At 45.7% G+C, this 25,392-nt stretch overlaps 2 protein-coding genes and 1 pseudogene across 4 annotated transcripts in view; 1 reads left to right on the forward strand and 2 right to left on the reverse strand.

Moving 5' to 3' along the window:
* LOC308312198 (major facilitator superfamily domain-containing protein 6-A-like) overlaps positions 1–1,922 on the reverse strand; it is a 33,878-nt gene extending 31,956 nt beyond the window's left edge. Inside the window, exon 1 of one of the 2 annotated variants that reach the window (XM_080794584.1) lies at positions 1,748–1,922. The gene's annotated coding sequence lies outside the window, so the exon portion shown is untranslated. Of the gene's footprint in view, positions 1–1,613 lie in introns of both variants that reach the window. The other variant, XM_080794583.1, reaches the window with a different exon arrangement.
* ccdc125 (coiled-coil domain containing 125) lies at positions 1,704–23,564 on the reverse strand (the record flags this gene model as incomplete). Its single annotated transcript, XM_080794572.1, has 14 exons — positions 23,478–23,564; positions 22,077–22,217; positions 19,399–19,638; positions 17,760–17,818; positions 16,545–16,631; positions 13,477–13,554; positions 10,346–10,431; positions 9,708–9,790; positions 9,335–9,450; positions 8,617–8,721; positions 4,538–4,697; positions 3,288–3,394; positions 2,610–2,750; positions 1,704–2,288 (listed from the first exon to the last, which is right to left on the reverse strand). Exons 2-14 carry the CDS (start codon positions 22,210–22,212, stop codon positions 1,704–1,706), a joined length of 1,983 nt encoding a protein of 660 aa, XP_080650698.1. The 5' UTR covers positions 22,213–22,217; positions 23,478–23,564.
* LOC308312188 (CMP-N-acetylneuraminate-beta-1,4-galactoside alpha-2,3-sialyltransferase-like) lies at positions 22,231–25,115 on the forward strand (annotated as a pseudogene). The gene is made up of 3 exons: positions 22,231–22,326; positions 22,385–22,472; positions 24,366–25,115. The product of its transcript is annotated as a CMP-N-acetylneuraminate-beta-1,4-galactoside alpha-2,3-sialyltransferase-like (transcript).
* Positions 25,116–25,392: the final 277 nt, after the last annotated feature.

Here is a 25,392-nt window from a genome sequence, read left to right on the forward strand (position 1 = left end):
AGATATTTAACTATTACCAGTGGTTGACAAAGAAAGGACACCTTAAAAAGGAACCATGACATTTTAACATCATGTTTTTCAATTTTATTTTATCAATGTTATATTAAATAATAAATAATAATACATGCAGCTTAGCGTTTTGCCAACTACTTAGGTGTCCACTTGCAATATCCTCACGGCTCAACAGGGGGAGTTGCTGCTATAGAGCAGTGATTGTACAATAAGTTAGATCATTTTTAAACTTGCAAATAGCAGACCTACAGTACAAGCTTACAAAGAAGCAGATCTTGACAAAATGGGCCCTTATGGGTCAATTTGGTTTCATTTTACACTCTCAAGGAGTTAATTATTGTTAAAAACATCTGCTTAGGCCTGGGCCGTGGCTCAGCGGTCCAGGCACCTTGGCTGGTAATCCAGTCTGGCAGTGTGCCGCGGGTTCGACTCCCGATCCCGACGGCCTTTACTGCATGTCTTCCCCCCCCCCCCCCCCCCCCCCCATATCTTATATATAAAAAATATAAAATAAAGGCAAAAGCCACAAAAAGAACGTAAAAACCAACCATCTGCTTACCTTAACTGTACACAATTAGATAATGTTGAATTTCTTTTACTTTGATCAATGTTTATTATATTATATTATTTTGAATAACGTGGCCACAGTAGTTTTTTCTGTGTCTTCACCAACACCTACTGTAGGGAGGGGGGGGGGGGCTGTGTCGTAGGCTCAATATGTCTGTCTGTTTGTCACCTCCTCCTTGACATTCAATAGATCCCGTGATCTTTTGTGGCCATATGTTATTTCCTGGGGTCTAGTAGGACTATAGTAAACAACATTTTTTTTCACCCAGTGTCAATTATCTATAATGTAATCCTGGGCACTACACTTCCTCTGCTAACCTGGGGGGGGGGGGGGGGGGGGGGGGGGGGTAAATCTATCTAATCTATCTAAATTACATACAACTATTTAGATAGCATTCTACTATAGTGTTTACTTATAGTTTAATTGTTGTTCATATATTCTACTGTTAGACGGATGTTAGGTTCTTAGTTTACGTATGATCCTAGATAACTATTTATATGTATTACCTTGTGTCATTCTTGCTTACTATAAGTCGCTCTGCATTAACACAATCATCGCCGGGATTTCTTTCAAAATAGAAGCTCAGTGCCCCCCCCCCCCCCGGGACAAAGACCGGGAGGAATAATGTTGCTTGCTTACCTCGCTATCATTACGATGAAGTCGCTGAATAATCCCTCGCTTCATATTTTGAACGAGAGGTATGTTGAAGTCGGAAATGAAGAGCTTATCCATCTGGTCAAAACCACGGAGAGCTCCCTAGATTAGGAGATACGAGCCTTTCTTTCTGAGCCGTAAACAGGGAAGTGAACGGCAACGCGCATGCGCGAACAGCAAGGAGTACAGTGCAGAAGGAGAGGCCAACTACAAAAAATAAATCTGAATATTTTTCTCTCGTTTGATATCAATGAAAATGCGCTACACGTCCTAGCAATCCGTCGGTTGGATTAGTTATGACGTTCCCACACGTCGTACGGTCTAAATGGTTAAGAGCGTCTGCAAAATGCCTTGTAAACTGTAAATTGATCAAACTGACCATGTTAATTCGGTCGTCAATGCTGTGCATCTCTAGCATTGTCACAAGCACAGTTCCTTCTAGGTTGGATTGGCTTCGGAACGGAGGGTTTTATGGACTGATGCAGATGCTGCTTGGACTCTGAGCGCTGGTACCTGGAATCACAGGCCGTCTCGGGGAGCTGTAGATGTTCTTGTAGATGAGATTCAGACGCACTGGGTTGAGGCTGGCAGTGTAGAAGAGATTCAGACGCACTGGGCGGAGGCTGGCTGTGTAGATGAGATTCAGACGCACTGGGCGGAGGCTGGCTGTGTAGATGAGATTCAGACGCACTGGGCGGAGGTTGGCAGTGTAGATGAGATTCAGACGCACTGGGTTGAGGCTGGCAGTGTAGAAGAGATTCAGACGCACTGGGCGGAGGTTGGCAGTGTAGATGAGATTCAGACGCACTGGGTTGAGGCTGGCAGTGTAGATGAGATTCAGACGCACTGGGCGGAGGCTGGCTGTGTAGATGAGATTCAGACGCACTGGGCGGAGGCTGGCTGTGTAGATGAGATTCAGACGCACTGGGCGGAGGCTGGCTGTATAGATGAGATTCAGACGCACTGGGCGGAGGTTGGCAGTGTAGATGAGATTCAGACGCACTGGGCAGAGGCTTGCAGTGTACACAATCCTGTAGATGAGGTTCAGACAAGGCTATTATAGTTAAACATGACGAAATTATGGGGAAAAAAGGGGATTTAGTTTTGTTTTAGTTTAAAGCAGAGCTATGTAACTTTCCTCTTCTAGCCTGGATTTGAACCCGGTTTGCTGCACAAATAGACACGTTTGTAGATCTATTTTAGAATTTTGTTCTGACCTTTTTGAATACCCGATATTACAATAAAAACACTAATAAAAACTACATTAAAAACAAATTCGCAAGATTAATCAAAACTAAACTGAAATTAAAGGAAAAAAATAAATAAAATAAAAACGATATTGCAAAACAATTGCCAAACTAATTTATATCATGACCTTGGGTTCGGACACACTGGGCTTGCAGTGTAGGTGAGCGTGTTCGTGGGGCTGCAGTCTTCTCTCTAGCTCATCAGTGCTGCGTGCTAGCATCAAGCTAACCTTCCTCTGGTGGGCTAGGGCCTCCTCTTTGTCGTTGAGCTAAAGAAAGACAGACAGACAGACAGACAGACAGACAGACAGACAGACAGACAGACAGACAGACAGACAGACAGACAGACAGACAACACCAAAGAGGTTTTGCTTTGAGTCAAATGATGCCAATACAACTAAAACACTGATCGAAAGCCAATGTTAGCCAATAATTAGGATGGAATATGAAATATCGGACGGATCCGTCTTGAACACGATTTGCGCGATTTTTGGACAGAATCTGTTTTTCAAAAGTCGGCCTCCTGGTGGCGCTATAACAGGTCGTTCCAGAAAATGTGGGGCAGAGGTTCATCGTTGGCAACCAGAGAGTGTGTGTGCAAAATGTGGCATCGACCGGGTTAACTGTGCACACGCACACGCGCACACACACACACACACACACACACACAATTCCAGGTGACTAAAATGTGACTAAAGCTAAATGAAAACTATTCAAGAGACTATATGACTATTAAACTAAATGTGCTGCCATAAAACAACAGTGATATCAGTGTCTGAAGCATTGAAGCATTAGAGCAGCCATACCAGGTCCAGTAGCTTGTGCAGAATGTCGGCTGGCTCATCAGACAGCTGGAGCTGAGTGCTGGACGGCAACAGCTCTCGCAGCTTCTGGACCACAACCCTGTGAGCACCTGGAATGAACACAGAGAAGAAGATTAACTTCTGACACCAAATGCCTTGACAGGAGCTTTCTCCTATCAGCTATGACAACATGGAACAGCCTCCCCCTGTGGTTGTTGGAGACATTGAATCAAGCAGTGTTCACGCCTTCAAGAGGCTGAACAAACAGAAAAAAAAAGGCTGGTCACAACCTAAGACAGAGAGAAAAGCCTGGTCACAACCTAAGACAGAGAGAAAAGGCCTGGTCACAACCTAAGACAGAGAGAAAGGCCTGGTCACAACCTAAGACAGAGAGAAAAGGCCTGGTCACAACCTAAGACAGAGAGAAAGGCCTGGTCACAACCTAAGACAGAGAGAAAAGCCTGGTCACAACCTAAGACAGAGAGAAAAGCCTGGTCACAACCTAAGACAGAGAGAAAAGCCTGGTCACAACCTAAGACAGAGAGAAAGGCCTGGTCACAACCTAAGACAGAGAGAAAAGCCTGGTCACAACCTAAGACAGAGAGAAAAGCCTGGTCACAATCTAAGGCAGAGAGGAAGGCCTGGTCACAACCTAAGACAGAGAGAAAAGCCTGGTCAGAACCTAAGGCAGAGAAAAAAGCCTGGTCAGAACCTAAGACAGAGAGAAAAGCCTGGTCACAACCTAAGACAGAGAGAAAAGCCTGGTCACAACCTAAGGCAGAGAGAAAGGCCTGGTCAGAACCTAAGGCAGAGAGAAAAGCCTGGTCAGAACCTAAGACAGAGAGAAAAGCCTGGTCACAACCTAAGACAGAGAGAAAAGCCTGGTCAAAATCTAAGGCAGAGAGGAAGGCCTGGTCACAACCTAAGGCAGAGAGGAAGGCCTGGTCACAACCTAAGGCAGAGAGGAAGGCCTGGTCACAACCTAAGGTATCGGCGGAAGTGTCGGGGCAGTTTAGAGACCAGGATTACTGCACATAATTAGATAATTGTGGACAAAATCCTATCCAACGATAACGCAACTCATTCGTTTTGAGTCAGCGAGTCTAAATGTCATCAAATGGTTGTCCGTGCAGCTCAAATGCTGGAAAAAATAATGAGCCTTGATATGAAAAAAGGTTGAAAACCACTGACTCAACAGGACGAGCCCAGACTTGTCAAAAAACCCAATAGTCAAACTGTTTCACGGGACTTGCCTTCTGACTTGCGCGAGGGGCGGGACTTGATCCTTTCTGCGGCGTCCGCGGCTCGAAGCAGAAAGTGGTCATTGCGCTTCCTGAGCTGCTGCTCGAAGGCGATGCGGAACGCGTCCGCCATCATCAGAGCTTCCTCGGTCCTCCTGCGCTGGGAGTCTAGCTGTGCACGCACGCACGCACACACACACACACACACACACACACACACACACACACACACACACATTTGAAATGTTTATTTATGTCCACATAATGAAAAGTACAGGAATACCTTGTTACTGTACAAAGGACATAAACACTGCTAGTGCAGTTTGACAGTGGGAGAGCAGCCAGATACAACGTGCATGGACGGCAAAGCATCGTTACATACAGTACAGCTGACATGTCGGACACAGGGCAGCAGACATAAATCATGGATAAAGGAAACAACGCCTCCTCCAAATTGAGCGGCTTCTTATAATGGCTGAAACTGAGCAATACCTCTGAGCTAACTGCTTGGCTCTCCTTTTGGAAAGGCCGGCCATTTGTAAGCCCCTCACAACCAACTTATGCACATGCCCTAGGCTGCCAAAGATAAAAACTAAAAGTTTACATCTGTAGCCTAGCTGTGAGATGGTCTGCATTAGCTGCTGATACTTCAGCACTTTGGTTAGAAAGGCTTACAGCCGACCTGGAGAATGAACACCTCTCTATGGTTTTAATTTACAACAATGACATCAGGGGTGTTAGCTGAAATGTTAGAGAACACAGACTCATCATTACACAGGTTAAACATCCTCGGCTTCACAGTAGAATGCATATAAAGCATAATGGAGGACCTGAAAATGGAAGAGATGTCTTTCGATATCAAATCCACTATTCTGTCATGCCTACATATGTAAAGGCCCCTGTAAACATGGCAACCATTTAAGATGTGGGACATGGTTTCAGCTATTTGTTCATGGCCATGATGGATACAGTGAGGAGCATGATTGCCTGGAAACCAGATGGAGAGATTAAGTTTAGAAGGTAGAACCTGTAATCTCGCTTTCAAAGTAAAAACAACAATGCACTCATCAATGGCAACATTTTTGAACACAGAGTGAGAGACAGAATGGTCCGCAGCAGGAAGACATGCAGTCTTTCCTTGTAATCTCAACTCAGTCCAATGTTGTCGCTGTCTTTGTTGTTGCGCCCATAGGAGGCGACATCGGGCATTAGTCAGTGGAAGTTGATGCTCCGTTCTACACACAGTCATAGTCGCTCTGACAGAGATACTGGGGTCAGATATAACATTCTCTGAGGCAGCCACCGCCTCAGAGTTAGACCCTACCCACTCCAGGGTAACGTCAGCCCAGCAGCTGTACGTCATTTAGGTCTGGCCAGTCCGACCACACACCAAAGCCAGGAGAGCGACTGTCCAGCTTTACATTGGGTTTCCTCTTGAAGCCCAGGAAGCTAGAGTCCGAACCATTCGCCAGGGGGACCTTGCGTCTTTTTAGGTCCAAGAAAAGAGAAAAACGAGCAAGCCTTCTCACATACTGGTCATCACTGTTCAGCATATTCAACAGATGGGAGACACGCGAAGCAATATAAACCCATTCAAAATTGGGGACCCCCAGACCACACTCACCTTTACTGTGGAATATAATGTCACGTGTTGTGTGTGTGTTTAGGCCAGTCCATTGTCTCACTAACTGTACAGTTTTGTCAGTCAAATCACATAGTGACTTTCGTGGAACATGTCCATTGGAGAATAAGTGTTGTACTTTGGCTAATGCAATTACTCTGACTGCCTCCAGCTTCATGATGAGTGGTAGGGGAGATGCATGGATTGAATAAAGTCTGCTGGAGTATTCAGAAATGATCTCCTCGACCTGATCTTTCCACTCACCTGCCACATTAAACTTGTGACCCAGGTATGTGTATGTCTGGTGACGTGAATAGACTGTTAGGGGTTTATTGCAAATTGTGAATGCAGGTATTGTATCTGTATTGGAGTGATACCAGCGGTTTCCCCCGCTCCGCCTCTCATAGAGAACTGCACATTTTGAGTCTTTGACCTCTAATCCTGACCACTCCAAAAAGGAGTCTGTTCTGGAGAGCATGCTGTTTATTTCAGCCCCATGATAGGATGCAACCTGAACATTGTCAGCATACCCCTGTACAGGGTTAGGGGAAATGGTGTTGGCGGGGACACACATACAGAGCCACTTCAACCACTGGTTTAGTGTTGGCGGGGGCACACATGCAGAGCCACTTCAACCACTGATTTAGTGCCAGCACAAAATTAACAGCACTCCACGGGCAGCCAGTCTTAACACCTACTCTGAGAGGGATGTGGTCTGTGAGCTGTTTACCACAGATGACCTGTATAAATTAACCACAGTACACATTTTTGACAATATCAACATAAACCTTGGGTAGATGGATTTCCTCAAGAGCAGCTATCATCACGTTATGTGCTAGGGTTCCAAATGCATCACGGAAGTCCAGAAATACTGCAAAGAATTCACTAGACCCATGCTTAAAATCATCAATATCTGTTTTGAGGCAAAACACATGTTCATTCATGCCTTGCCGATCGATGTAAGCCTTTTGCTTGGGAGATAGTATGTTCTCATCCACAAGCCACGGGAGAATTCGGCCAAGAATACACACACACACACACACACACACACACACACACACACACACACACACACACACACACACACACACACACACACACACACACACACACACACACACACACACACACACACACACACACACACACACACACACACACACACACACACACACACACACACACACACACACACACACACACACACACACACACACACACACACACACACACACACACACACAAAATATAGATCTGTTTAACACTTATTTTAGCAAAATAAATATCACTTACACCACCTTTAATTTAAATGAAACATGTTCGTTCGGATATATCTATATATTTCAACAACAATAATAATTGAAAATATACTGTAGCTGTTATAAGTTATAAGTGTGGAACTATAGTGGCCCTCTGGAGTGAGTGTGGAAATATAGTGGCCCTCTGGAGTGAGTGTGGAACTACAGTGGCCCTCTGGAGTGAGTGTAGAACTATAGTGGTCCTCTGGAGTGAGTGTGGAAATATAGTGGCCCTCTGGAGTGAGTGTGGAACTACAGTGGCCCTCTGGAGTGAGTGTAGAACTATAGAGCGCCGCAGTCCCGCCCCCTTTCAGAAAAGCGAGTGGCCCAGGAAATGAAATCCCAATGCATTCTTCCATCGGCACTTCTAATATAATTTATTTAAAGACGGTTACGCCGCGGACAAAGCCAACTCGGATCGTGACAAATCATGACAATGAACACAATGTTTTGGGCCGATCAAATAATTTATAAGACGAAAAACAAAACAAATAGTGTTGTCTCCTGACTTTCTTTTCTTCTTTCTAATGATTTGATCGGCCCAAAACATTGTGTTCATTGTCATGATTTGTCACGATCCGAGTTGGCTTTGTCCGCGGCGTAACCGTCTTTAAATAAATTATATTAGAAGTGCCGATGGGAGAATGCATGGGGCTTCCACTTCCTGGGCCACTCGCTTTTCTGAAAGGGGGCGGGGACTGCGGCGCTCTATAGTGGCCCTCTGGAGTGAGTGTGGAACTATAGTGGCCCTCTGGAGTGAGTGTGTAACTACAGTGGCCCTCTGGAGTGAGTGTGGAACTATAGTGGACCTCTGGAGTGAGTGTGGAACTACAGTGGCCCTCTGGAGTGAGTGTGGAACTATAGTGGCCCTCTGGAGTGAGTGTGGAACTATAGTGGCCCTCTGGAGTGAGTGTGGAACTACAGTGGCTCTCTGGAGTGAGTGTGGAACTATAGTGGCCCTCTGGAGTGAGTGTGGAACTACAGTGGCCCTCTGGAGTGAGTGTGGAACTACAGTGGCCCTCTGGAGTGAGTGTGGAACTATAGTGGCCCTCTGGAGTGAGTGTGGAACTATAGTGGCCCTCTGGAGTGAGTGTGGAACTACAGTGGCCCTCTGGAGTGAGTGTGGAACTATAGTGGTTTAAAAGGTTGAGTGAATCACTGAGTTCCATTACCTCGTGTCGGAGCTGGAGGACGTGTTTCCTGCTGGAGGCGGCGGTGCGCGCACACGGACACGGCTCCCTGGCCCCGGGACACTGACACGCCCCCAGGACCCCCAGCTATGGGACAGACAGTCACAGGACAATGTTAAATTACACTGACACGCCCCCAGGACCCCCCGGGTTATGGGACAGACACAGGGACAACGTTAACCCATTTAGACCTGAGGACGATTCTACAAAAACGTCTTCAAAAACCTGACAGTTTTCTGAAAAACCCCATGTTTCTATGTCAGTGTCCCCCTGGAACTCTCTCAAGGACCCCTGGGGGTCCCTGGACCTCGCTTTGGGAACCACTGTCCTAGGCATCCTCCGCGTGTAATTATGAAGACGTGAGGACACGGCTTTAGCGTCATAAGTGTTAAATTATGGCTGTAAATGTCGATCATCCACTTGGCAATTATTCTGTCGATTTATACAGCTTCGATATTTAAAATAGTTTCTTTCTGGGTCAACAACAAAATGATCGTTTAAGAATCACCGTGAACACTTATTATATTATAAGTATTTCATACTTGTGCAAAAGAAATATGGGAAATAGCCGAGCTATAAGACCACAACGTATACGGTGTTACCACGCATTGTGAGATTTATAGATCTTCTGATTTCGCTGGTCTCTCTCTCTCTCTACGCACGCACGTACGCACACGCGCACACACACACACACACACACCTCCAGGACGGTCACCTCTCGTCCTCTGCCACATGGTGGCGTTGTGCTTCCCTGAAAGGCCTTCTGCTCTCTGACGCTCAGCATGGACAGAAGCTCCAGACACTGTTGGTTCAGAGCTGCACGCACGCACACACGCACACGCACACACGCACGCACACACACGCACGCACGCATGCATGCACGCACGCACACACGCACGCACACACACACACACACACACGCACGCACGCACGCACGCACGCACGCACGCACGCACGCATGCACACGCACAAATTAATCTGTGTCAGGGAGGACTCCAAAAAAGAGAAGATTGTTAACAATGCTCATAATTCTGTGTTTGTGTTTCATGTTTGTGACGTAATGAAGAACTTACCCGCATTCTCTGCTCTCAGCTCCTGCACCTCCCTCGCTCTCCCCCCGAGACTGTCACTCAAAGCCCTGTTCTCCGTGCAAACCCTGCACGCACACACACACACGCACACGCACACACACACACGCACACACACACACACACACACACACACACACACTCATTTTACACTTGGTTGCATGCTTAACCCATTCTGACCTGAGATCAGATTCATACAAGGTTTCCACTGGACAACACACTGGTCTGATTAACCCATTCTGACCTGAGATCAGATTCTAAAAATGTCAGTCGTTCTTCGATTTTTCAAAAATAGCAGAATAGCTAAAGCATAACGTGATGCTAACACCAAAATGGGTGCCCGGTCAGAATGGGTTAAAAAAGCAGATCTACAAGCTGTGTGTTTAAAATCAGTCATTACGACGGCATCAGTGCCCGCCAAAATACATTTTAGTCGACAAAATCAGCCGTAGATTTAGTCGACTAAAATCTTATGATATCTAGTCGACTAAAACACTGAGACATTCCTAAAATAAGTAACTAAAAGGAAAACTATTCAAAAGACTATGACTAAAACTAAAATAAAAAAATGTGCTGCCAAAAACAACACTGTGGTGTAAAAACCATGATAAATAAAGTCCCACCTGTCATATTTCTGCTGCCAGGACTGCTCAAAGGTCTTCATCTGCACCTGGTTGAAGGTGACCTCCCACTGCAAGACGTTCACCTCCTAGAAGGACAAGGAGTGGCGAGTCAAAGGAAGGCCACAGATCAGTGCTTTTCAACTAGCCCATTCTGACCTGAGATCAGATTCATACGAGGTTTCCACTCAGTTGAACACTGACAGAACACTAGTGTTCAGATTTAACCCATTTAGACAAATGTTTTCTGTAAAACCCATGTTTCTATGTCAGTGGTTCTCAAACATTTTCATGTCAAGGATTATATGTAATTTTGGCCGCCAATACCCATCTGAAAATGTGTTGTTCCAGGGAAGATTTGAGTTAGAAACGTTGAAATATAAGATTTGCGCCACATTTTCATGATTTAAAAAAAATAGCAGACCTACAAGCTCGTGAGCTTGTAGATTCCAACCAGTTCCTTTCGCCTCCAATAGGCGCCCCGGCTGGCCAGGGGGAGGCAGTTTAGAGACCATGATTACTGCATGTTTTTTGTGAGGGTACCTACCCTAGAGGACACGGGGAGAACATGTGAGGGTACCTACCCTAGGAGACACGGGGAGAACATGTGAGGGTACATACCCTAGGCCAAATGTATACAGACGTCTAAATGTAGACGTCTAAATGTAGACGTCTAAATGTAAGTTTGGGAACCACTGCTTTCAACACTTTAGCACTTTATGAACATGAACAAAATAGATGGGTCCCCCCTGGAACTCCCTCAGGTACCCCTGGGGGTCCCCGGACCCCACTTTGGGAACCACTGGTCTAAATGTATACAGACGTCTAAATGTAGACGTCTAAATGTAGACGTCTAAATGTAAGTTTGGGAACCACTGCTTTCAACACTTTAGCACTTTATGAACATGAACAAAATAGATGGGTCCCCCCTGGAACTCCCTCAGGTACCCCTGGGGGTCCCCGGACCCCACTTTGGGAACCACTGGTCTAAATGTATACAGACGTCTAAATGTAGACGTCTAAATGTAGACGTCTAAATGTAAGTTTGGGAACCACTGCTTTCAACACTTTAGCACTTTATGAACATGAACAAAATAGATGGGTCCCCCCTGGAACTCCCTCAGGTACCCCTGGGGGTCCCCGGACCCCACTTTGGGAACCACTGCCCTAGGGGACAAGGGGAGAACATGTGAGAGTACCTACCCCAGGGGACACGGGGAGAACATGTGAGGGTACCTACCCCAGGGGACACGGGGAGAACATGTGAGGGTACATACTCTAGGGGACACGGGGAGAACATGCAAACTCCACACAGAAAGGCCCTTTCGCCAACCCCTGTGAATCCTACTTCTAATGACTGCACACAGTGTCAGCTGTGTCTGGAGGATGCTGTCACTTGAACAGTTCAACGTTAGCCCCAGGGCTGTTAGCCAGAGACTGACGAAGGCATGCTAATGTAAACAACACGCCCAGACCCTGCAGTTTGAACAGCCCTGGAGGTGCATGAGTCTCACCTGTGGTACACTTTTATTAACCCAGGCCTGACATTGACATTTTAAAAATGTCTTCTAAAGTTTTCTAACAGTTTTCTGAAAAACCTGTGTTTCTATGTCAGTAGTAGCTCAATATTTCATGTCAAGGACCCCAGAAACTGTAATTGGCCGCCGACCCCCCATCTGAAAATGTTGTTCCAGGGGACCCCCCCCCCCCCTCCCAGAAGCAAAGATTTGACTATTTGAGTTGAGTTCAAATCGTTCGCTCTGAAAGAATATATATTCAAAGATTTGCACCACATTTTTTCAAAAATAGCAGATCTACACCGAGTGCCGCGCTATGAGCTTGTATATCTGCTATTTTTCAATAGCCAATCCACGGGACTGCTTTGTCTCTATAGTCATGTCATGTGTCACATTCGTGAGCATGGAAGCGGTGCCGGCTTTGTGTAAATGGTGATGCCCCCCAACCCGATTTTTGAAAAGATCACACCCCTGTGACCCCTGTGACCCCTGTGAAATGAGTGTGACATTTAGTGCAGAAGCTACTCGATGGTGAATTAGTATTGTAACATTCTCCTTGGCTTTGACTGCTTCAGTTCAGACAGGACATCGGCCATATATAGGCTACACCTCGGCGTGGTGGAAGGAGGTGGTGGGGGGGATCTTTGCCTTTTTTCCGTTGCTCGTTTTGCAGGCCACTGACTAGCTCTGGTCCATAGAGCTCTAGTCTAATGCGTTGCATTTAGAGCTATGGACCTGAGCTAGCCACTGACTAATATATCCAGCCAGGTCGGTCATCCGTATTGCGCTGCGCACACGCTTTTGTAAGCAAGGTGCTAAGCAAGGGTTGTTTTTGTTTTGGTATATCAATCAATCCGTCCACTCCATGTGCATGCGCACGTGCACTCTTTGCGTGCACGGCTGCACGCCGTTTCACCCACGTTTGGTTAAAAGTTATATCAAGTGATGTTTTAACATTTCTAAATAACTTTAGTATTCAACGTGTCGGGGTCCTAGCAACTCCTTCAGTCTTCTGTGCTACCAATACATGCTATCCTGTTGCGTTCGCTCCGCTGCTGACAGGGAAGAGAAGAGAACTGAGCAGCAACACAGGGAGGGGAGGGGCGGTGGGAGCAAAGGGACAGATCTTTAAATGAATTGAGCCTCGACACGTCGTTAGAACGACACCGCTGTTCAGAAATATAAATGTAGGTATAGAACCGCGACTATAGAATGTGCACTTGCTGTAGAGCCTTGTCTTTATCACGGTTTAATTGTCAAATCCTGTAGTCGCACCTGTGCTACAAATTTTATTTTACAACTCGCACGGTGATATTTTTAGTAGCAAATGATTGTACCGAGTCGCACAGTCGAGCCCTGTACATAAGGTGGTCCCTTATTGGCCAAGCGCTCCCACCAACATGTGATTGGTTAGCCGATTTGCTCCCTTCAATGTCAATGGCCTTTGATGTTTTGATGTTTAATTTACGTCATATTTAGCGGAATTCTGACGTAATTTCTCCCTCCATTGTCAATGGCAAATCTTGAGACGTGTGGGGAGAAAAGCTGTATATACTGTAGGATTGGCTAGCTCCCCTTAAAATAATTAAAATAAAGTGTATATGGCACCTCACTGACCTTCTCCAAAGCCTTGGCTCTCTCTTCACTCTTCTGCAGAAGGTTCCTGGTGTGACCGGTGGCTTTGTCAAGGATGGCCTGCAAACAGAATAGGACAACAGACATGGGACAATAGACATAAGACAACAGACATGGGACAACATACATGGGACAACAGGACATGGGACAACAGACACGGGACAACAGACACGGGACAACAGACATGGGACAACAGACATGGGACAACAGACATGGGACAACAGACACGGGACAACAGACACGGGACAATAGACATAAGACAACAGACATGGGACAACATACATGGGACAACAGGACATGGGACAACAGACACGGGACAACAGACACGGGACAACAGACATGGGACAACAGGACATGGGACAACAGACACGGGACAACAGACACGGGACAACAGACATAAGACAACAGACATGGGACAACATACATGGGACAACAGGACACGGGACAACAGACACGGGACAACAGACATGGGACAACAGACACGTGACAACAGACACGGGACAACAGGCTGGATTTACACTGAAGCTTTAGCTCACCACAACTAGGGATGGAGCTCGTTAATTATTATTGATAACGATCACCTTATCGAACCAGGTTCTTATCGAGCCGGGTTCTTATCGAGCCGGGTTCTTATCGAGCCGGGTTCTTATCCAGCCCACTATCGAGCATTTCCTATTGTTTTGTGGAAAGATGGGAGACAATACATTCTGAACAGAACCAGTATCTTTTACTAGGGCCTTCAAATACAGTCCTTTTCTAACAAACGGAAGGCAATTGACCTTTTTACCAATAAAATAATATTAAAGGAACTGTTAACACTTGAACCGATTCTGAACGGGAACCCATTTTGGTGTTCGCATCATGTTATGCTTTAGCTATTGAAAAATAGCAGATCTACAAGCTCATAGCGCGCCACCGAGTGGCACGCTACGAGCTTGTAGGTCTGCTATTTTTGAAAAACCGAAGAACGACTGACATTTTTTAAATCTGATCTCAGGTCAGAATGGGTTAATCAGACCAGTGTGTGTCCAGTGGAAACCTCGCATGAATCTGATCTCAGGTCAGAATGGGTTAATCAGACCAGTGTGTGTCCAGTGGAAACCTCGTATGAATCTGATCTCAGGTCAGAATGGGTTAATTGCCCGGGGTTATTTAATCCATTAAATTATAGCGCCCAGTCGATTTATAGCAACGGAGCACACCGGATGTTTCCGGATGTGGCTGTAGCAGCTAGATGTAGCCAAAACACTCTAAAGGATGTGGCTGTAGCAGCTAGATGTAGCCAAACCACTCTAAAGGATGTGGCTGTAGCAGCTAGATGTAGCCAAACCACTCTAAAGGATGTGGCTGTAGCAGCTAGATGTAGCCAAACCACTCTAAAGGATGTGGCTGTAGCAGCTAGATGTAGCCAAACCACTCTAAAGGATGTGGCTGTATAGCAGCTAGATGTAGCCAAACCACTCTAAAGGATGTGGCTGTAGCAGCTAGATGTAGCCAAACCACTCTAAAGGATGTGGCTGTATAGCAGCTAGATGTAGCCAAACCACTCTAAAGGATGTGGCTGTAGCAGCTAGATGTAGCCAAACCACTCTAAAGGATGTGGCTGTAGCAGCTAGATGTAGCCAAAACAACGGAAGGTAAGAATAAATCTATCGCGACAAGCGACTGGACAGCGGAGGAGGGCCGTCTAACACAGGATATCTTTTTAAAATTAGACGGGATGATTTAGATCGCGAGTGGTGGGGGTAACTTCAAACATTTTAATCATCGAAGACACCAGTCCTTTTTTCTGGTGACTGATGTTGTCCTTCTAATACGTGTCCTTCGTGTCCTGGAGGAGGTTCATTTCCAAACAGAATTACTGAAAATAAATTAAAACAGTAAATAAAAAAACACGCCCTCCCCCCCCCCCCCCCCCCCCTCACGTATTATAGAAGGACAATATCAATCACCAGAACATAGGACGGGTGTTTTTGATGAATCCTATCATGTTTAAAACTCATTCAGTGCCACAGGATGCCTTTTAAAATGGAGTTTGAAGTTACAATGGGGTTTGTATAGGAAGGGGCGGGGCAGCTAAACTGAACATCAAATATCTAGTAAATACTGAATCAAGAAACTTAAAACACTGTCTAAGGTGTTGAGTAGACGATCAAATGATCAAATGCTCTCTTTTTTTTTTTAAGTGAAATATTCCTTATTATGCTTTTGGCTCCACTGTGGGACTCTCGTTTGTTTGGATAAGTACAGGTTTCCTCCTTAGAAGGACTGGTAGTCAATAGTCATGTCAATGATTCATTGCTTAGAAACATTTGCACTTCATTACAAGATAATGGGCTTGTAGATTTATCTATAAATGGCACGCCCCCAAAAAGACACTGTACAGAGGCCAGGGTGAAAGTGGACAAAAAGACACTGTAGTACAGAGGCCAGGGTGAAAGTGGACAAAAAGACACTGTAGTACAGAGGCCAGGGTGAAAGTGGACAAAAAGACACTGCACAGAGGCCAGGGTGAAAGTGGACAAAAAGACACTGCACAGAGGCCAGGGTGAAAGTGGACAAAAAGACACTGTACAGAGGCCAGGGTGAAAGTGGACAAAAAGACACTGTACAGAGGCCAGGGTGAAAGTGGACAAAAAGACACTGCACAGAGGCCAGGGTGAAAGTGGACAAAAAGACACTGTACAGAGGCCAGGGTGAAAGTGGACAAAAAGACACTGTACAGAGGCCAGGGTGAAAGTGGACAAAAAGACACTGTACAGAGGCCAGGGTGAAAGTGGACAGCAGTCAATCGGGGAGGCTTGCTCAAGGACACTATCTATCTCTGGGGGAGCTCGGGATCGAACCGGGAACCTCGCCGTTTTCCCATCCGCTCGTTCTACCATGCAGCTACAGTTCTACCAGCTACCCCTGAGCCGCTGCGTGTGTGTGTGTGTGTGTGTGTGTGTGTGTGTGTGTGTGTGTGTGTGTGTGTGTGTGTGTGTGTGTGCGCGTGTGTGTGCGTGCGTGCGTGTGTGTGTGTATGCGTGCGTGTGTGTGTGTGTGGTCACCTGTCCCTGGAGTATTTTCAGAGCCTCGTATTTGCCCTCCAGGTAACGCCGCGTCACTTCCAGCTCACAGCGCAGGAGCTCAGACTCCTGCAGTGGCACGCACGCACACACACACACACACACACACACACACACACACACACACACACACACAGGGAAGGCCACAGAGAACAAGTCAAATATTTGCCTAGACAAACGGACGGTTAAACCACTTGACGGCTTTGCCTCGGAGGTCAAACTAGGCCAGGGTTTCTCAAAGTGGGGACCGGGGACCCCCTAGGGGTCCTTGATGGAGTTCCAGGGGGTCCCCAGCTAAATGAATGGACCCTTATGGGTTTGTAACTCAGAGAATGTACACATGGAACCAAACAGACCTTCACGGGTCCATTTGAATCCATTTGTACACTCTCAGGAGTTAAATTAACATTGATTTTACAATATAAAAGGGATAGAAATGCCATTAAATGGGGGTCCGTAGACTAATGCATGTCAAACTGGGGGTCCTTGAAATGGAATGGGTCGAGAATCACTGCTAGAGCTGTAACAATCTGCTCTTATGGGGGTCCCTGGCATATCTTTTCAAACGGGGGGTCCACAGGCTTAGTGTCAATTTGGGGGTCCTAGAAATGAAAAAGTTTGTGGACCACTGACTTAGATGACCTGAGTTGCACTGTACTTGCACTGTTTCTTAGCTATTATGGGGGCTATTTCAGCCTTTATTTTGATAGTGTACACTGTACACTGTACTGACAGGGGTGCCCAAAAGGTAGAACGCGATCTACCAGTAGATCACAAAGGCTGTGCAAGTAGATCACGTGACATGCCCCTAAAGAATATTTCAATTAAATATATAAAAGACAATTCTTGGCATCTGCCACTTGAATTAAAGGTGACTTAATTGATTGACATCAAAAAGCGCCTGTCAGCTCAAGTCCACAATGCAACATTTTGTTTTCAGTGTTGCCGTGCACAGACATCGGTAGCATTATAAATTAAATACAAAAAAACCTATTCCCATTTCAAGTGCATTTTTTGTCTTATATGTAATGCCAGCGCCGCTATTCTAAAGCACCCTCGGGTACATATTTAAACTATTTTCAGGTGGGTGGATCTTGTTGAGATGGTCATTTAGAAAGTAGCTCTCAAGTCAAAAAAGGGTGGGCACCCCTGGCTGGTGTACAGCAAGCTGACAGCTGGAATGGGGGCTTTCTGTACCTCGGTCACTTCCTGGAGTCTTGTCCTCAGCTCGTCCTTTGAGAGGTCAGCCGTGGACTCTACAACGACGGAGGACACACGTTAACCCATTCAGAACGGGGACCCCATTTGGTGTTTCAAGCATTATGTTATACTTTAGAGGCTATTGAACGATTGTAGATCTGCTATTTTTGGAAAAATCATGAAAATGTGGTGCAAATCACCACTGACATAGAAACATGAGGTTTTTCAGAACTGATTTAGAAGACATTTGTAGAATTGTCCTCAGGTCTAAACGGGTAAAGAAAATACTGGACAATATCAACATTATATGGTGATGTGAGACCCTTTGGAAACAAGCTATAATATCATCATTATATAAATACATGGTAAATGTTGCATTTATATAGCGCCTTTATCCAAGGCGCTTTACATTCACCCATTCACACACACATTCACACACCGATGGCGGCAGAAACCATGCAAGGCACCAACCAGCACATCAGGAGTCAATTAGGGGTTCAGAGTCTTGCTCAAGGACACTTCGACACTAACTCTGGGGGAGCCCGGGTTCGAACTGCAGGGAACCTTGTGGTTACCATCCAGCCACTCTACCCCTGAGCCACCGCCGCTGCTGATGCGAGACCCTTTGGAAACAAGCTATAATATCAACATTATATGGACACATGGTGATGTGAGACCCTTTGGAAACAAGCTATAATATCAACATTATATGGACACATGGTGATGTGAGACCCTTAGGAAACAAGCTATAATATCAACATTATGTGGACACATGGTGATGTGACCCTTTGCAAACAAGCCTTGGGCTTTATGTGTCAGCTGTTCTTTAACCGTTTAAAACTGGCCATACTTTAAAATAAATAGAAGTGACATGGAAAGGAAGCGTGCATGGTGTGCGTGGTGTGCGTGCGTGTACGTCTGTTCGTGTGTGACAGATGTGTGGCCTTTTGTCTGCTGGCCTCTCCTCTCCCACCAAAGTCAACAGTGTGAGTCAACAGAGCACACGGAACACACTGACCACAGCACTGATGCTGTGGTTCTCACAGGCACTAACACCACGTACCGTAGGTTAGCCTGGGCCAAACGCCGTTTTTTTCGTTGACTAAAACTAAGACAAAAACAATGTTTGTCGACTACCTTTTTTAACTGAAGAAAACTAAACGGAAACTATATGAAAACTAAGCTATGGTGACTAAAACAATTTCGTCAACAAATAAAAACTATACTAAAATGTTAAGAAGGGACTAGTGGACAAGACATCCAGTATAAGTCATTTTACACTTGGTTGCAAGTGTAGACTAAATCTAAAGTTGATTCAGTCGACTAAAATTTATTTTGTCGGGCCTTGATGCCGTCGTAATGACTGATTTTACACTTGGTGTAAATAGGCGATCTACAAGCTCACACGTTGTGAGCTTGTAGATCGGTATAATGACTTATACTGGATCACTTGTGCACTAGTCCCTTCCTAACATTTTAGTCTAGTTTGTATTTGTTGACAAAATTGTCAACATATTTACTTAGTTTTAGTCATCACCTAGCTTAGTTTTCACGTAGTTTCCGTTTAGTTTTCGTCAGTGGAAAAAAAGGTAGTTTTTTTTTGTCATAGTTTGAGGTGTATACTCGTGGTGGTTACGCGTGCGTGTCAGTCTCCTCCAGGGGGCGCCACCCATCCTCTCCCCATCCGGCGGGGGTCGACTGTACAGTCCGTTAGAGGAGGAGGAGGAGGAGGGGGACCTCGAGGGGGGCCCCCCCTCGCTCCCCCCCTGCAGGCTCCCCCGCTTCAGGGGCCCCCCCGACGGGGGCGGGGCCAGATCCTCTGCCCCGGTGGGGGCGTGGCTCCTGCTCTGCGTGACGGCGGCGCTCACAGGCAGCGCTGGAAAGTAACAAGAGTACATATACTTTATTACTACTCGCCTCGACTTACTGCAATGTCCTCTACGCCGGCATCGCCCAAGTAGTCTACTGGAATGTTCATGAACACAGAAATGTTGGTTAGTATAAACTTGTATGATTCAAATGTCATCTATAGGCTTAGAAGATGAGATTAAAGGGATATTTCACTTTTAAAAAAAACCTTTGGTCATTTTAACTGCCCCGCCCCCTTGCTATGCAAACCCATTATAACTTAAAACTCCATTTTAACCATGATAGATTCATAAAAAAAAAAACGTTTTTCTGTTGAATGATATTGTTCTTCTAATACGTGACGGGGCCGTGGTTTGTCATTTACCGTTTTCATTTATTTGTAATAATTATTTTGACAGAGAACCTCCTGCTGCCCTGCAGCTTCAGCTGCAGCTCCTCCTCGCAACATCAAAAGTAATTATTAAAAACAAATCAAAACAGTAAATGACAAACCACGGCCCCCTCACGTATTAGAAGGACATTGCCACCTTGCATACCCCCCAGCACCAGGAAACGTGCGTCCCCCAGCACCAGAAAAGAGCCAAAGGAGATCCTATACTTTCAATGGGACGAAAATAGGAACCTTCTTTGGCTCTTTTCTCTGAAACTACAGTCCGTGGTGATGATGATCGGATCTGATTGGTGATTTCTCATCGCATTGCACATGACATATTAACGTTTCTGGTGAAAGATAAACAGCGTGAGCTAATGCTAACATAATTAGTTTCGTACAATGGCGGTCTCCGATCTGGTGAAAGTGAAAGTGACCATAATTTGGACAAAAACCTGCCCTTGGCAAGGCTTACCTGCCCTTTACTGCCTGCAACAACAATTGTCAGTACTTTTACTTCTACTCCACTACATCTCATAGAGGCAAATATTGAAACTACTTCTACTTCTAACGAGTATTTCTACACTGCAGTATTATTGACACTTTTACGTCCAAAAAAACAAAAAAAAGTCTTCTAAATCATGACAGTTTTCTGAAAAAACTGTGTTTCTATATCTCAGTGGTGCTCAATATTTCATATCAACGACCCCAAAAATATATGTAATTGGCCGCCGACCACCATCTGAAAATATGTTGTTCCAGGGACCCCCCCCCCAGAAGCAAAGATTTGAGTTAAATATGTTCACCGTGTTCATTCTGTGTGGGCAGTGGGCACTGAGCAGAATACAAAACTCTGATGCTGGCAATCAAAGCAACCAAAGTTATGGCCCCCCCATATCTTGCAGTATGATTGAACCCTACAAACCCTCCCGCGCACTCAGATCAGACAACGCAGGGAAACTGGAAGCTCCACACGTCCCAAACTCATCTCCCTTCTGGCTCCAAAACTATGGAATGCACTTCCCATTACAATCAGAACTGCAGCCTTACTCCCAATCTTCCGCCGTAGTCTGAAAACCCACCTTTTCAGACTCCATCATGGCCTGTATAGCACTCGGCCTAGCCCCTTAGATAGCACTTTATGTAGACTTACCGGTAGATAGCATTTTATACAGACTTATAGCATGTTACGTAGACAGCACTAGAATTGCAGTCATAGCACTTTATAGTATAGTATAGTATAGATACTCCACTGTTACGTTCTTAGCTTACGCATGTTTCATGACAACTACTTTGTATGTATATGATGTATTGCCATGCTTTTTGTTCTTGCTTAATTTAAGTCACTCTGGATTAAGAGCGTCTGCTAAATGCCTAAATTTAAAAATGTAAAGTGCACGTTTTCACAATTTTGCAAAAAAGGCAGATCGAGTGCCGCACTACGAGCTTGTATCTGCTATATTTCAACAGCTAAAGTGTTATATAACAATGCTTTTTTTTAATATATATTTTTTATCCCACGATTTTGTAACCCTTTTTTCACCCCTGTGCCAATCATCTACTGTGATCCTGGGCTCTACACACCCTCCGCCAACCTGGGGAGAGCAACGGACTTAACTCATGCTCCCTTCATGCCTGAGTGTCCAAGTTGCTCCTTTACACCTGACAGGGGGGAGTTTCCCTGGTTGGACGTAGCGCGTGGAAGGAACACGTTATTCCAACCAGTTCCTTTCCCCTCCATCAGGCGCCCCGGCTGGCCAGGGGGAGGCAGTTTAGAGACCAGGATTACTGCATGTTTTTGTGAGGGTATCTACCCTAGGGGACACGGGGAGAACATGCAAACTCCACACAGAAAGGCCCTTTCGCCAACCCCGCCTTCGGGTATGGGCACTGATGACGCGGAGGAGGAAACACGCCGCCAGCACCCACAGTGCCCCGAGCGGGAATCGAACCCAGGACCTTCTAGCTGTGAGGCGACAGCACTACCAACTGTGCCACCGTGCCCCTATATAACAATGCTTAAAACACCAAAAGGGGTTCCCGTCCAGAATGGGTTAAGTAAGGAATGTGCATACTCTTTTCCACCGCAGTCGGCGTCAGCACCGCCGGCTGCCTGGCGGTCCCGTCGCCCAGGTCTCCTCCTCCCGCCATGTCGTCCTCCACCAGGGGGCGCTGCCAGCCTTCCTCCTCCTGGTCCCTGCACCCCTGCATGATCTCTGGAAGAAAACAATGCGCTCCACGTTAACACATTTGAGGGCCATTCAGAAACTGGGCCGCAGGGCAGTATTCCAACATGATAATGAGCCCAAACACTCCTCCAGTGCTGTAAAGTAATAGTGGTCAGACAAAAGGCCCCATTTGGACAAGGGTCGTATGTCCTTAGAGCTTCAGCTCCGTTGCAGCAAGCCAGTCCAGTGTGTCATCGTCTAGGTCAATTAAGCCACGATCCCCATTCGGTGGCCGGTATGCTGGTCAGCAACATGTTCCACAGTTTGTAGTGGGTCCCCACATTTCGTAGTGGGCACTGTCTGTGAGACCCCATTTTAAGGGTGTTGCTCACATTGTGGTGTTGCCAGCAGTTTGGAATTAATGGCTGTGTCTTTTTTGTTATTTTGAGGGGGAAATAAAAATCTACACTGATATCCAAGCTGTACACTGACTTTACATTGTATCAAAGTGTCATTTCTTCAGTGTTGTCTCATGAAGAGATATATAATGAAATATTTGCAGAAATGCGAGGTGTACTCACTTTTGTGAGATACGGTATTATTATACATTTTCATTTTTGAGCACAAAATGCATTTTGAGAACCCACAAATGTTCTGCGTGTGCGTAAAGTTGAATACCCCTGCCTAAAAACCCTATCATTTGTGTTTGTGTTTACACATATACTTCTGTCAGTCAGACCCTCAAAGCTGGACATTATGAGTGGTTGCACCACTCAAAAAAATCGCTCTGTAAAGAGCGTCTGATAAATGCCTAAAATTGTACATTGTAATTCTGACTGTCTACACACAATATTTAGCCTACTAATAAGGAACATTAATTGAATTTGTAATTATCCATCCTCAACGGTTTCTACCTACTTATATGCTCTTTAAATATGTCTATCTATTCTTCTTCTCTTTGCAGAAAACTACATAATAATTCCACACATTAATACATACATTAAACATGTGCTGTTCTGTAGTCCTTCTGAATATTCGGCTACTATAGCCTATAACTACTACATGCAGTTTGAAGTTCTACTCCAGCATAACATGTCATGTCTCATGACAACATGAAGCGACAGACAGACAGCCGCATCGGCGAGCGAGTTTAAAAGCAGTTTATAATAATAATAATAATAATAACATTAGCCCCAATCCTCAAATGAAGTTCTAAATGTGTCTCAGTGTATTCCTAATTTCCTATCCTGTATGTTTAACTTTAAAACCAACTCGAGGCATTTGATTTGACTGCAATGCAGTTCTTACCTTGGTTCCAGTTAGCCTGCTGTCACACCCACGGTGGAGACCTATCGAATTATGTTACTCCCAACAATTCGTCCTGGCGGTTTGTTTAGGTATGACGTCAACTTTATGACTCATATATCACTGTCTGAGAGTGATGCGTTGTTTACTGTTGGGGGGAAGGGGGGTGTTTCCAAATAGGCCTATGGTGTTTTTAAACTCAAAACAGCCCAGTCCAGCGGCAGCGAGTCACTGTATTAGTTAGCTCACTAATTCCGTTGTGACGCAGCTACTGCGTTGCTTTACCTGCGACTTTCACTTTAGACTAGAGAGAGAGAGAGAGAGAGAGAGATGAATCAAACCGCAATAAATTAATAAATCCCCTTCTGAATCTTCGGAAGACATTAGATTAACTTCCGTGACAAATTGGAGATTTATTGTAGGCCTACTGTACTGTATCATATTCGGCTAATGTATTGATTCTATTTAATTGTACGAATCAACTGTGATCAAAGTCAAAGTGCAGCAGAGCCATTATTAGAAGAGTGACAAACAAGTCCTGGACCGGAAGTTGTCAGAATGCGTCTGCCACTGGACTCTAGGCTACAACAGCCCAGCTTAAAGGACCACTTCACCACTTTTCAACCCATCTTCATAATTGGTCCTCACTAATAATAATAAAAGGCAGTGAGACGTACGCATACCAGGAGAAAACTGTTCTGGTTGCATGCTGGCCCAGTTTTAATATTTGAGAGAAATCACATTTATTTTCTCCCAAAACTATATTCTGGCATTTTCTTCTGTGTAACCTGTTACAGACAGACAGACATCTGGCATAACACCTATACTGTGCAGTGTGCAATTCACCTGGTGAAACCATCACGCGCGCTCTCTCCAGTGTTTTAATTTCAGGTATACCATGCATAGGAAGGCTCTTCGTTTGGTTTGTATTTGTTTGGTTTGTATACGCCATTCTGTCAGCTACAGGAAACTACGGTCTGGGGGAGGAGCTCGACGGGTTAAAAGCAAAGAGATGCATCATCGTGGGGAACGGAGGCATCCTCACGAACAAGAGTCTGGGCCGGACGATCGATACGTATGACGTCGTCGTGAGGCTCAACGCAGCACCGGTGAAAGACTACGAAGGAGACGTCGGCTCCAAGACCACTATGCGCATCTTGTACCCCTTAAGCTGCCCCGACAGCACGGGGCAGATAGAGAACCGGTCGCTGTTCGTCCTCGCCGCCTTTCATGATGAGGACCTCGAGTGGTTTCAACACATGGTATTCAAAGACAAGATGAAGGGTGAAGGCAGTGGCAGAGCACGTACCTAGAGAGGCTGCGGACATGCGGATCCTGAACCCATACTTCATCAGGGAGGCCTCTTTCCAGCTCATCGGCTTTCCGTACGATAAGCAGGGCAATATTCCCACCACGGGGGTAATTGCCATAACGATGGCCCTCCACCACTGTGACCGAGTGGCAGTGGCTGGTTTTGGCTACGACATGAACGACCCCGACGCTTCTTTGCATTACTACGACAACCTCAAAATGTCAGCAGTGACCAAAGGGGTCGATCATAACATCGTGACAGAAAAGCAGTTTCTGGTGAAACTTGTGCAGGCTGGAGCTATCCAGGACCTGACCATGGGCATCCTCTGACTAGAGATGAATACGGGATCGGCCTCCGATACGTCTTAGGTCACATTCACACCAGAGAGCTTTGCTGCGATTAAAACGAATCCTGCTGCGCATTTTCATAAAGTGCACTTCGTTTGGCAGGTGTGAAGGCCCATTCGAATCCTAATGAGTGTCAAAGAACCGCATTCTACTCCGAGCAAAAACGGGGGTTTCGCTTTCGCTTCCAATCGCACTTGATTACGATTCGGTGCAGGTGTGAATGCAATCCACAGTAAATAAAGGAAATTAAGCAAACAAT

This window comes from Protomyctophum bolini, assembly GCF_963924005.1.
Source record: "Protomyctophum bolini genome assembly, contig: SCAFFOLD_57, whole genome shotgun sequence".
Lineage (NCBI taxonomy): Eukaryota > Metazoa > Chordata > Actinopteri > Myctophiformes > Myctophidae > Protomyctophum > Protomyctophum bolini.